This window comes from Cyprinodon tularosa, unplaced genomic scaffold (genome assembly GCF_016077235.1).
Source record: "Cyprinodon tularosa strain WSP-4 unplaced genomic scaffold, ASM1607723v1 ctg199, whole genome shotgun sequence".
Classification (NCBI taxonomy): Eukaryota; Metazoa; Chordata; class Actinopteri; order Cyprinodontiformes; family Cyprinodontidae; genus Cyprinodon; species Cyprinodon tularosa.
Genome location: NW_024038729.1, coordinates 2,852,852 through 2,864,882, shown reverse-complemented (window position 1 = coordinate 2,864,882; position 12,031 = coordinate 2,852,852). Strand labels below are relative to the sequence as shown.

At 38.0% G+C, this 12,031-nt stretch overlaps 1 protein-coding gene across 2 annotated transcripts in view; it reads right to left on the bottom strand.

Moving 5' to 3' along the window:
• inpp5f (inositol polyphosphate-5-phosphatase F) overlaps window positions 1-10,176 on the bottom strand; it is a 36,858-nt gene extending 26,682 nt beyond the window's left edge. For both annotated transcript variants that reach the window (XM_038284133.1, XM_038284135.1), the window contains exons 1-2: window positions 9,721-10,176; window positions 3,965-4,045 (exon numbers count right to left, since the gene is read on the bottom strand). In XM_038284133.1, the coding sequence (XP_038140061.1) occupies window positions 3,965-4,045; window positions 9,721-9,817 (178 nt within the window). In that variant the 5' untranslated portion in view covers window positions 9,818-10,176. The remainder of the gene's footprint in view (window positions 1-3,964; window positions 4,046-9,720) is intronic.
• Between the last annotated feature and the right edge of the window lie 1,855 nt (window positions 10,177-12,031).

Sequence of the window (12,031 nt, the reverse complement as noted above, 5' to 3'; positions counted from 1 at the left end):
TTTCAGAGGCATGTCGGAGAACAAAATGTTTTTCTGTCCTACCGTCAACAGAAACAAAGATTACACTTATGAAACTTGAACTAAAACTTTAGTTCAATTAGACCACAACCTTTAAAGTGATGGATCTATGATGCTGTGGGCCAGCATTCCTCTCTAAGTTCCAATGAGCCTGGATAGGTTGTAATGACATTACAATTATATTATCAGGACTGTCCAAATGAGACTCTTGTTGCTTCTAAAAGATAACTTTGATTGGATCGATACTCAGGGGGATGAATATTCAACAATTTAGAAAACCTGTGTGGTGATCTAAGCCTTCAACTTGTATGTTAGATCCAGTTCCAACCAGGTTATTTAAGGAGGTATTCCCTTTAATCTCCTCCTCCATTTTAGATGTGATTAATCTATCTCTGTTACAGGGATATGTACCTAAAGCTTTTAAGGTTGGTGTAATTAAACCTCTGCTTAAGAAACCGTCTCTTGACCCAGATGACTTGGTTAATTATAGACCTATATCCAATCTTCCTTTCTTATCCAAAATTCTTGAGAAAGTAGTTGCCAAACAAGTTTGCGACCACTTACACCATAATGAACTTTTTGAAGAGTTTCAGTCTGGCTTTAGAGCTCATCATAGCTCATCATGAAACAGCTCTGGTGAAAGTCACTAATGATATTCTCATGGCCTCAGATAATGGACTTGTATCTGTGCTCGTCCTGTTGGATCTTAGTGCTGTATTTGATACAGTTGACCATAATATTCTTTTAGAAAGACTTGAATATTTTGTTGGAATTAAAGGAACAGCACTAGACTGGTTTAAATCTTATCTATCTGATCGAATTCAGTTTGTTTATGTTAATGATAGATCTTCAACACGCTCAAAGGTTACCTGTGGAGTACCACAGGGATCAGTGCTAGGACCAATTCTCTTTACTTTATACATGCTCCCAATTGGTAGAATTATTAGACAGCATGGGATTAATTTCCACTGTTATGCTGATGATACCCAGCTATATCTGTCTATAAATCCAGATGAAGCTAACCCATTACATAGATTACAGGCATGTCTTGAAGACATAAAAACCTGGATGACTCTTAACTTTCTGCTTCTGAATGCAGACAAAACAGAAGTTATAGTCTTTGGACCAGAGTCTCTGAAAAAGAAACTGATTAGCCAGTCACTTCATTTGGATGGGATTAAACTGATTTCAGATAATAAAGTAAAAAATCTTGGTGTTATTTTTGATCAGGACCTGTCATTTAAATCCCAGATCAAAGAGGTTTCTAGAATTTCCTTCTTTCATCTGAGGAACATTGCAAAAATTAGAAATATCCTGTGCAGGGGTGATGCTGAGAAACTAGTCCATGCATTTGTTACTTCAAGGCTGGACTATTGTAATTCTTTACTATCAAGAAGTCCACAAACTGTAGTTAAAAGCCTTCAGCTGATCCAAAATGCTGCAGCCAGAGTTCTGATGAAAATTAAAAAGAGAGATCATATCTCGCCTATCCTGGCTTCTCTTCATTGGCTTCCTGTTAAATCAAGAATTGAATTTAAAATCCTCCTTCTCACATATAAAGCCTTAAATGGCCAAGCTCCATCTTATATCAGAGATCTGATTGTTCCTTATGTTCCTAACAGAGCACTTCGCTCTCAATCTGCAGGTTTACTAGTGGTTCCTAGAATTTCTAAAAGTAGAATGGGAGGCAGATCTTTTAGTTATCAGGCTCCTCTCCGGTGGAACCAACTACCAGTTTTAGTCCGTGAGGCAGACACTCTGTCTACTTTTAAGGCTAGGCTTAAAACTTTCCTTTTTGATAAAGCTTATAGTTAGGGTGGCTCAGGTTATCCTGAGCTATCTCTATAGTTATGCTGCTATAGGCTTAGACTGCTGGAGGACATAGGGACCCCCATTTCATCATTCTGCTTCATTCTCTCTCTGTTCTCCTATTCTGCAGAATCTGTTAGTTCAATCTCTAACCTTCTGCTCTCTCTGCTTTTCGTCAGAGTAGCTTTGCCTCGTCTGTTCCTGTTTGGCTGTGACGTCATCCTGGAAAGAAACATCAGCTGTGCTGCTTCTATCAACACCCTTGTTTATAGATGTTGGCCTGTTTTCCAGTGTGGTCCTGTTTCTCTGGCCGTGGCTGGGTGGATGTGCTCTCTTCATCCTCTGGCATGGGAGGTGCCTTGGAGCTCGTCTGCCTGGCTGTGTGTTTCCTGGACGGGGCCGCCTTTTACAGCTGCTTTTTGTATCTCTGCTTCTGTCTCCTTGAACCCCAGTCGGCCTCGGCAGATGGCCGCTCACACTGAGCCTGGTTCTGCTGGAGGTTTCTTCCTGTTAAAAGGGAGTTTTTCCTCTCCACTGTCGCTACAAGCATGCTTAGTGTGAGGGATTGTATTTGAGTCAATGAGTCAATGCAATCAACTGGTTTTCCTTAGATCGAAAACTTTGTATCAATTTGACTGGATGATCTGGTTGAACTGTAAAGTGCCTTGAGATGACATGTGTTGTGAATTTGGCGCTATATAAATAAACTGAATTGAATTGAATTGATCTGCAGAAGAGAGGAACCCAGACCCTGAGTGATCTTAACAGAGCAAGGAATGGTCAGCAATCCTCTTTCCTATCCTCTAAGCATTAACAGCAGGCTTACAGATAATGGTTCCCCGGTGATTTGCTAAAATACAGATTCTCTGCTGCACTCCTGAACAAAATTCTCCATTCGATTCGTGGGACATTGGCTACATTTGACTGTATATGGACTCCCTCCCTGGACATTCTAACCAGATTAGACCTGAGAGACTAATCAGTATTGATCTTTACTGTGATGTTTCAAATACTCCAATACTTTTGTTTTGTCCCTTTCTCTTAATTCTGGCCTGTAAAAATATGGTTAATACTAAATGTAATATTGCTACATGGAGAGAGAGGGTGGGTAGGTTTATTTCTGAAGGGTTTTTTTTTTCTTGAGGTTCCAAAAAAGGAAAAAATAATATTGTACATCAGATGTAGATTTTGTGTGGACATACTGTACATTTTGAGTGTATATATATATATATATATATATATATATATATATATATATATATATATGCAAAAAAAGTACAGATTCTCTTAACATTTGATATAATTTTCTAGAGCTCTCAACTATAAGGTTATATTTTTCTAAATTTTCAAGGATCTCAAGATTGTTTGATTATGCCACTAAGAGATTAATAAATTTGAAGGTTTTACACATCCTTGCCTATAAGACTAGAGGAAGCTGCAGGTTAGATCAGACTTAGTCATGTGCATTAATTTAATAGTGATAATTGAACTTGGAAAGATCCGAATCTGAGGCCCTACCAGGATGAGAGCTCAGCTCATTCATTCTCAGTACACAGTAGAGGTGAGTATTGGCATGAGTGTTGCGATTCGATACATGTCGCGATACTTGGGTCACGATACGATATTATCACGATATTGGAGTATCACTATATATTGCCATATTTTCCCCAGCTATCAAACTAAAATGATGAAATAAAACTGTATATTTTCATCAGAAAATATTGATTAGGTATTATTATCCATGTTGTTTGGGGTTTTCTTCCACTGTGACTGCCTCAAATACAGATTTTGTGCTGCACGCACAGTTAAAGGGCTCCACAGCGCTTTCTGCCAAAGTGGTGGTGCAGAGGTAGCCCATTTTCCCATCAATGTTTTATGTAACCATTTTTTTTTTTAATCGATACTAAGAAGTGAAAGATCGATATTATATTGGGCAGCCGAATATCACGATATATCGCCAAAACGATTATTTCCCACACCCCTAGTACACAGTTACATTTTTTCCCACACCTTTACCAATTACAAACATACCAAACACCGGCAATACACACGTGGAAAAATACAGGCCAGAACCCGCCTGCCCTGTGTAAAAGGGACACACCAAAAACAGCTGAAATGGTTTTCATTCTCCACCTACCAGTGTGAAGCTGTATCTTTCCAATGACGCCTTCCACCAAGCCCATGCACACCGGGTTCCACGCCAACAACAAGTCTGTTGCTAAAAACACACACAAAAAAACAGGAACATTACTTATAAGATGATCCAAAACTGATCCAACGCATGATCCAAAGAGTTAATAAGATGTTTAGATGTCTGAACGTGAGAACCTTTTAACGCCTATAATAGCTGAGAGGTTAGCTGAACAGAAAGTGTTTCAATGTGTCATGTTTGAGTGACTTGTTTTAAAAAGGAGAAACAGAAACAAGAAGCGTTGGTCTACATTTTTCAGCAGGAGTGAAGGTAACAACTAGTCAGGATTGTATTCATTCCAAACAGGTGATGAGAGGAAAAAAGGCTTTTTAACTAAAAGTAAATGTAATAAAGAAGAAAAAGCTTATATTTATTTATCTGTTCAGTGTTATTAATGGATACTTAATAAAAAAAAAAAAAGATTTGTAAAGACAGAGGGTGTGGCAACGGGTGTGTGTGAGAGAGAGGAAAGACCTGCAGAAGAAGTGCAGAGAAAAATACCAAATATCCTGCTGGAAAGTTAAATATCATGGAAATCCTTTCCGCCTTGCTGCAGAGCAAAGGGGAGTGGAAACTCAGCAAGGAGTGGAAACCCTTTTTCCAATTAAATAATGAAACAGCGGTGCAACCAAAGCCCCGTTCAGGCCGGCTGCACAGCTGACACGCAGGATAATGTGCTGCGCCTTCTGCTAACTTCAACAAAAACTCTTCTTCAGGATCAGAAATCCTGCTGCAGTTAGGAATGTCTAACTCCTTTAAGTACAGAGAGAGCTTTCTAAATAAACTGCACATTAAATATTTTACATGTTCTTACTGAAAAAAAACAAGTAACTGTCATAAATAAGATGCATGGTAATTCAGCAGTAAAACCTACTAAGAAAATAATTTAGTTAAACATTAAAATGTGTAATTTATTATAGTTTTAAGCTTTTATTTTTTTATTATCATTTAATCATTTTATTGATCCAAAGGTGCACAATAAGCTTTCACTCTGACTTATCAAATAGAAGAGCAGCACAAAGAAGTGCCAAAGTACATTTGATGGTTTCATTTTAAAGGGGCTCTTTTAATGTTCATTTTTAAAGCTATTAAATATTAAAATTACGGCTTGTATCGATCCAAATGTCAATAATTGATTCAATTGCAATTCTCAGTATTTAGAATAAACTATTTTGGTTTCTATCCAATTCAATCCAATCTCATTTAAAGGCACAATATGCAACATTTTCCAGTTAATTAATGTGTTCCATAACGTTTTGGATGATTAAATGAGTCATTTCAGGTCGAACAAAGGTTTTCTCGGCCGCCCTGGTGGTCTGTAGGGGAAATACCGTACTTGCAATTGCAGGAGCCCTCGGCCCGCACCCACAGGCTCAGAAGTCTCGTGCATCGCGAGAGTCGGTCTTGCTTTACGGCGAGAACTGCTACACGCCCCCAGTGAAAGGCATGCTCGTTGCTAGCACAGTGGCGATATTTGTGCAGTTATCATGGCGGAACCAGCGAGAAAACAGTCTGCTAAGCTCAAAACAACCGCGCCTGGCTTGACGGAGAAACCAGGAGAACAGCTAAGCATATTTACGACAGTGCACTTTTACTTTCGCCCTCTTGGGGGAGCCTCGCTGGAAAATCAACACCGGTTGCATAGTGTACCTTTAAAACTGGATTGCTGGTTAAAAAAAAAAAAATAACCTGACTGTGTAGTTATATGGATACTAGTATTATAATAACATTTAACAGCAAACAAATAAAGAAATGGTAGTTAATGGTGGCTGTAAGGATGGTAAAACATAAATTTCCTGAAAATCAGTCTTTGGTTTTATACTCAAATCTTTAGGAAATAATGTCAGAGTCCATTCAGAATGTATTATTTTTATTTTTTTCTTTTATGAAAAACATTTTTTTTTCTTTAAACACGACCCAAGTTAAAATCTCACATTATTTAAGTTGGTAAATATTTCCTGGTTTACGTTGCACAGTCACATAAATCAAACTGCCTTTGCTGCTCTAAAAAATAAACCTCAGCATTTGATTGGTTAGCCGGTTGATAGTGACAGGAGCCGTGGAAGCCCCGCCCACTGACTCAGAGAAGTATCGCTAAAAACTGCAGACTTTAGATTACAAAACATCTTTAATAATATATCTGAACACTGATCTTTATTTAACGATACCCTCTAATGCTACGTTTCTTCCCCCAAAATATGTAAATTAATATTAAAAATACAGGAGGGTTATAAAGGATTTCATCTCGATTAAATGTCAAATGACTCCAGATATATTGTGTGAAAAAAACAAGTAAAAAAAATACCCTGCTTTGTGTGTGTTGAAGTTGATGACATCACAAATAACACATGAACCAAGCTAGCATTAGTAAACATGTCACTGGAAAAGTACCTTAACAGGTGAGTGGCTGAGTTTGAGCCAGCGTCTGCTTCTGTTATATCTGTGCATTATCGAAGCTATTATATCGATGTCGAATAGTTCAAAGCTAGTGAGAAAAATGCCAATGCATCCAGTTAAATCAGATTATACCCATCGTGGTTGATATAGCAGTGATGCAACCAAACATTGAATAAGTGGTCATTTTGATTAGTCTCATAACGATGGTGGAAAAGCTTTTGCTACTTTAGATCTAGTTATTTCTGTCAGCCTTGGATGAAAAATTTCCACACGTTTCAGTCTTGCTAAATTTTCTTCGTCCTATAGGTCAATATTGGGATAGAAAATGTGCACAAAAACAACAAAGATTGAAAAATGAAGTCTCTTTTTATCCGTTAATTACCCTGCTTTTTTTACAGAAGGCATGTGAAGATTAATTATTTTTTTGTTTTGTTTTAGAGTATAGTTTATCATCATAAAAAATTTCTATTTACAAAAATTTCAATTTTCTCACACCACAGCACATGTCTCCAAAATGTAAATCTTTATGCCTGTGTTTATTTGCTAATTATTATCAGGAGGAATGGCTTCTTCAGCCACAATTGGCCTTTCAGCTCATGTTGATCCAGGAATCGCTTGGATAAAGTTACTCTCCTCTTTAAAAAGGCCTTTATCGCTGTTCTGAGGTTGATTAGGACAATTGTGACTAAAAGATTTTAATCTCCAGGACATAGGTCATGCTTATCCTTTTTAGAAAAATGGCTGGACTTTCCCTTTTTACTGCTATCATGCCCATCCTGATTTCTGTTTTCCATGATGGAAGCATGGCGGTTGATATGCTGCCTTTATGTGGCCCTCCATTTACCTCAGATGTTGTCAGAAAAGTACAAATCCATGACATCATCATCTGACATTTCCTAAACCGTGGTCATTTTAGTGTAGTTAATGAAAGCAATAGAAAAAATGAAAGGACGATGGTTCGTTGAATTATTCTAAAGCTTATAATTGGGGCAATCTTCACTCTTATTAATTAGTCTAAACCGGAGGTCTTCAAACAGGGGGTCCATGGAGGTACTGCATGGGGGTCGCGAAAATTTTGGTTGGTTAGACTTATCTTTATATTCCCCCCTACAATTTTTTCCACTATTTGAAATGTCTTTAAATAAAGGTTAACACGAATTCAATACACTGTAGTAAATAGATAAATGGAGGCAATAAGCTGGTGAAGGTTCTCTTCCATTCAGGTCATAGTCATTCCGAAAAAAATTAAAAGTAATCCACTGGACTTGGTTTCCGAGTTTCCTGGATGGGAAGCGAAACGTCTTTAAACTCGGAAACCAAGTCCAGTGGATTGTTTTTTTATGTTTTTTGGAATAATTGGAGGCAGAAGATGTCTTTCAGTCATCAATGCACACATTCAGTAACACACAGGAGCTCTTTCAAGCTGGGCGCAGTTTCATTCACAAAACCTGTCCCATCAACCAGGAATCAGAATCAGAAATGCTTTAATAATCCCAGGGTGAAAATACTTTTGTTACATTACTCCATCTGTAATAGAGTAACTATAGGACAAGTTTGATATAACACAGTTTCATACAATATATATAATTAGTGGGTCCCCGCTCCATCTCGCCATCAGTTTGGGGGTCCTTAGTCTGGAAAATGTTGAAGACCCCTGGTCTAAACTGTTGTCAGTAAGTTAGGGGAAAATAAGATATGTCCCTGAATGCAGCATATGTCTACCTGGTTTGTCCATGCCCAAACCTGAGAGCTGTAAGTTAGAAGTCAAAACGTTTACTTCAAATCTAAATGGGTGTTATACAAAAGGATGTTGTACTTGTAGGAGCCATTTATAGTTGTTGGTGTTTAGGTATGGTTTGTTTCTGGGTTATTTGTTTTGGGTGGTGGTGACCTATATTCTGCTCTACCACTGGTGGCGGTGTGGAGGGGAAGGCTTTATAGGTAAGACGTGAGAGGGCAGAAAGGGTTTGGGGTTTTTACCGCTTTCTTTGGCACACAATAGCCTGCGTCCTCTGGTTAAATTCTGTTATTTTCACATTCTCCATAGTTACCTGTCCATCTCACTTGTTGTAAAGACCGCCACTCGGATTGTTTGGAAAGTTTGTTCATATACAAACGTACTTCAATAAATGGGAACGCCCATACCTTATATCCTGGTTTCGACATAATCTTTTAAGCGTGTTAAATTCCAGATTCCCCGCACCCACAAGCGACAAAAAGGTGGTTGATAGTCGCTACAGTACTTTTTGCGTAAAATGCAAAAGGAAAGGAAATATCAGCTGTGCTGCTGCCATCAACACCTTTGCTTATAGATATTGGAGATCTGTCTGTTTTTCTGTGTAGTCCTGTTTCTCTGACTGTGACTGGCTGGATGTGCTCTCTTCCTCCTCTGACATGGGAGCTGGCTTGGAGCTCTTCCGCCTGGCTGTGTGTTTCCTGGACGGGGCCGCCTTTTACAGTTGCTGTTTGTGTCTCTGCTTCCGTCTCCTTGAACCCCAGTCGGCCTCAGCAGATGGCCGCTCACACTGAGCCTGGTTCTGCTGGAGGTTTCTTCCTTTTAAAAGGGAATTTTTGCTCTCCACTGTCGCTACAAGCATGCATTGTGTTAGGGATTGCATCCGAATCAATGCAATCAACTGGCTTTCCTTAGATAGAAAACTTTGAATCAATTTGACTGTATGATCTGGTGAACTGTAACGTGCCTTGAGATTAATTGAATTACTTAAAACTAACTTGAAGCCTTTAATTTAGAGGGTAAATTTAACTTATCTGTTTAAAACATGATTGTATTTAAGCAATACATCCAAAGTAAAGTACTGCACGTTTAAAAGGAACTGTAATTCAAGAAATTATATCAGTCAGAAAACTTATAGCAATGAGGCAAAGCTGTGATCTTTCCCATGGTGGTATCAGTTCCTGAACACATGCTGTGTTTGTTATTTACTGCTGCACATTCCTGCATAGTGGCGTGTTTCAATAAAAGCGGTTAAATTCAAGCCTCGGTTTGTAACCTGAGAAGCAGGCTGACAAGTTTGGAGTCTGATCGGGGTGTGGGCACTCTGCTAGAGAGAGGATTTACATTAGAAACAGTCCCTCCGTGTCAAAAGGAGGGTTTTATTTAATTTGACACAGATCAGCCGGTTTGATCAGATTTACTGATAAATATCGGGTTTCAAGTCGAAGCGAGCGGATGTCTGAGAAGACAGGGGAAGAAAGACGAATCGAAATAATAAAAGAAAGACAAATAGTGGGGGTATTGTGATAAAAGCCATCAGGAGGCATTTTCAGCTGTCATCAGTACCTACCAGGTCTGACTGCCATGCTGCCGTCCTTCCTGCTGCACCACAGAGCCTGGTCCCCGCTCTGAAGAATGTACTCGTCCTTAGCTTGAAATAGCTCCATTGTTTTCTTTAAATCCCCCTTTTCTTTTCAAACCAAACCCCCGTAACCGAATCTGTCTCCAGGGACCAGTCGCGGTTCTTCCTCGTCTCGGAGGTGAACACCGGAGCTAGCCTAGCCGCGGTTAGCTCGTTTTCTCTTCAACGGCTGCCCACTGATGGGATACGGCGGCTAGCTGCGTCCACAGCTAACAGCCGCTGGAACCGTGTCTGTTTTGCTTATTCCGCCTCTACATACTGATATTCAAAGTTCCTGTGACAGGAGGAGCGACAGCCTTCCCACACGCACCGGGGCAGCGCGAGCTCTGACACTCATCGATGATTGGGGGGGAACTGACTCGCCGTTCGGGACGTAAGCGAAGCTTCCTGCTCCAAACAGCAACACGTGACGCGGCGTCAACGTCATCAACGTCATCACAGGTACAGCAGGACGCGGATAGAAATAAAACTGAACTCTTCAATCTCTGAGTCACTTAATGAGTCACGTAAGACCTGGTTAGCGATTAAAAACTGATATTTATGATGAGTTTTTATAGTGGGAGATATTTATTTACAGTGGAACATCAAAAAGGGTAATTTTGAAAGGTATTTACAATAAGATTAATGAATTATGGTTTTAAAATCTCTATTTACGAATAGGATTTGAAAATACATTTTCAATTTGCAGCATTTAACAATGGACTGATACATATAATTTACAGTTCCTCTTTAATAATGAACTTTAAAATGTACAATTAGTAAATGTTTTTGAAATTGGACTTCTAATTCTATGATTCAAATAGACATTTGCATTTGAAATCACTTTTTTTTTTGTGACTCTCTTTGTCTCCATACAGGTGGAGTAACTGGAACCTGAATACCTTTGCTGCAAAGAAAATTTAATTAAACAAGGTTCTACACGACATTATCCATGGGTGCCAGGGTAGGCCCAATGTATTTTCATGAAGGAAATAATAATAATAATAATAATAATAATAATAATAATAATAATAATAATAATAATAATAATAATAATAATAGTAATAGAATCATAAATATTAAAAAAACTGAAACAAGGTAAGTGCGCATCTTTTAGGATATTAAGTGTGCTACACACCCAAATTAGCAGACTCCTGATGAAAATTGTGATCCTATCTCAACATTTGTTGTTATTGATATAAATTAATTTCTAAATAATTATCAAAAGGAATTAAGAAGGCAAAATATCAAATTGTTCCAAGGGATGAAACAGTTTTTTTCTGTCAGAGTATATCATCATAAAAAAAAAAAAAAAAAAGTATTACACTTCAAAAGCTGATGCTTATAAAGGATATCTTGATCTGATACTGGATATCAGCCCAATATCAGCCATAGAACTGATATCGGATTACGTTAACCAGCGTTTATAATCTTAGATATTGGTATGCTGATATTTGAAATAAAAAAATAAATAAATAAAACGGTTTCCATAATCATTTGCCTGCCCTGTTGGCTGATTTTCTGATTTAACAAGTTCCCTTATAACCCAGAGGGTGGCAGCAGTGACAGTGTCTTACCATTAACTTGTATGGAGGCGTCAATTTAAGATATCTAGAATGAATTACTGATTATCTGAAATACACATTTCAGATATCTACAATTTAATTACGACTAGTCATAAAGTAAATTCAAGATATCTCGATCTTAGTTTTGAATAGTCATAATTCTAATTTAAAATATCATTTAATATTTAATTCCACCATAATTCAAGATTTCTTAAATTTATTTTAAGGTTAGGAGATATGGAATGTAATTATGGATGGTCAGACGAAACCGAATTTATGTTAAAACGGCTTGCCATACTGTCCCAAGTTAAATGTCCTAATTAATTTGGCATCCTAATTGTTCATATATTAACCCTTAATTGACTAAATGTACAGTACATTTGACCCAAGTAGAAGCTTAATTTTAGATATAAGAAATTATTTTTAGCTCTATATTAATTTATATCGCCGTCTATCGATGCTCTGTGCAGGCCTCTCTTCTCTAAAACTTGCCTATGTATCTTGAGAGGGTCAGATTTGTTGCTGGAAGACTCATGTGTGACCCACAGCTCAACTTGACAGCAGTGGAGCTTTTGTTTTTGTGTATTATGAAAGATTCATCTGAGTTTTCTATGTAATTAAACAACTCCATAACCGTTTAATGTGTATGTTATGGAGAACCATGCATGTTTAATACAGACAGCTTAGATGTGTTA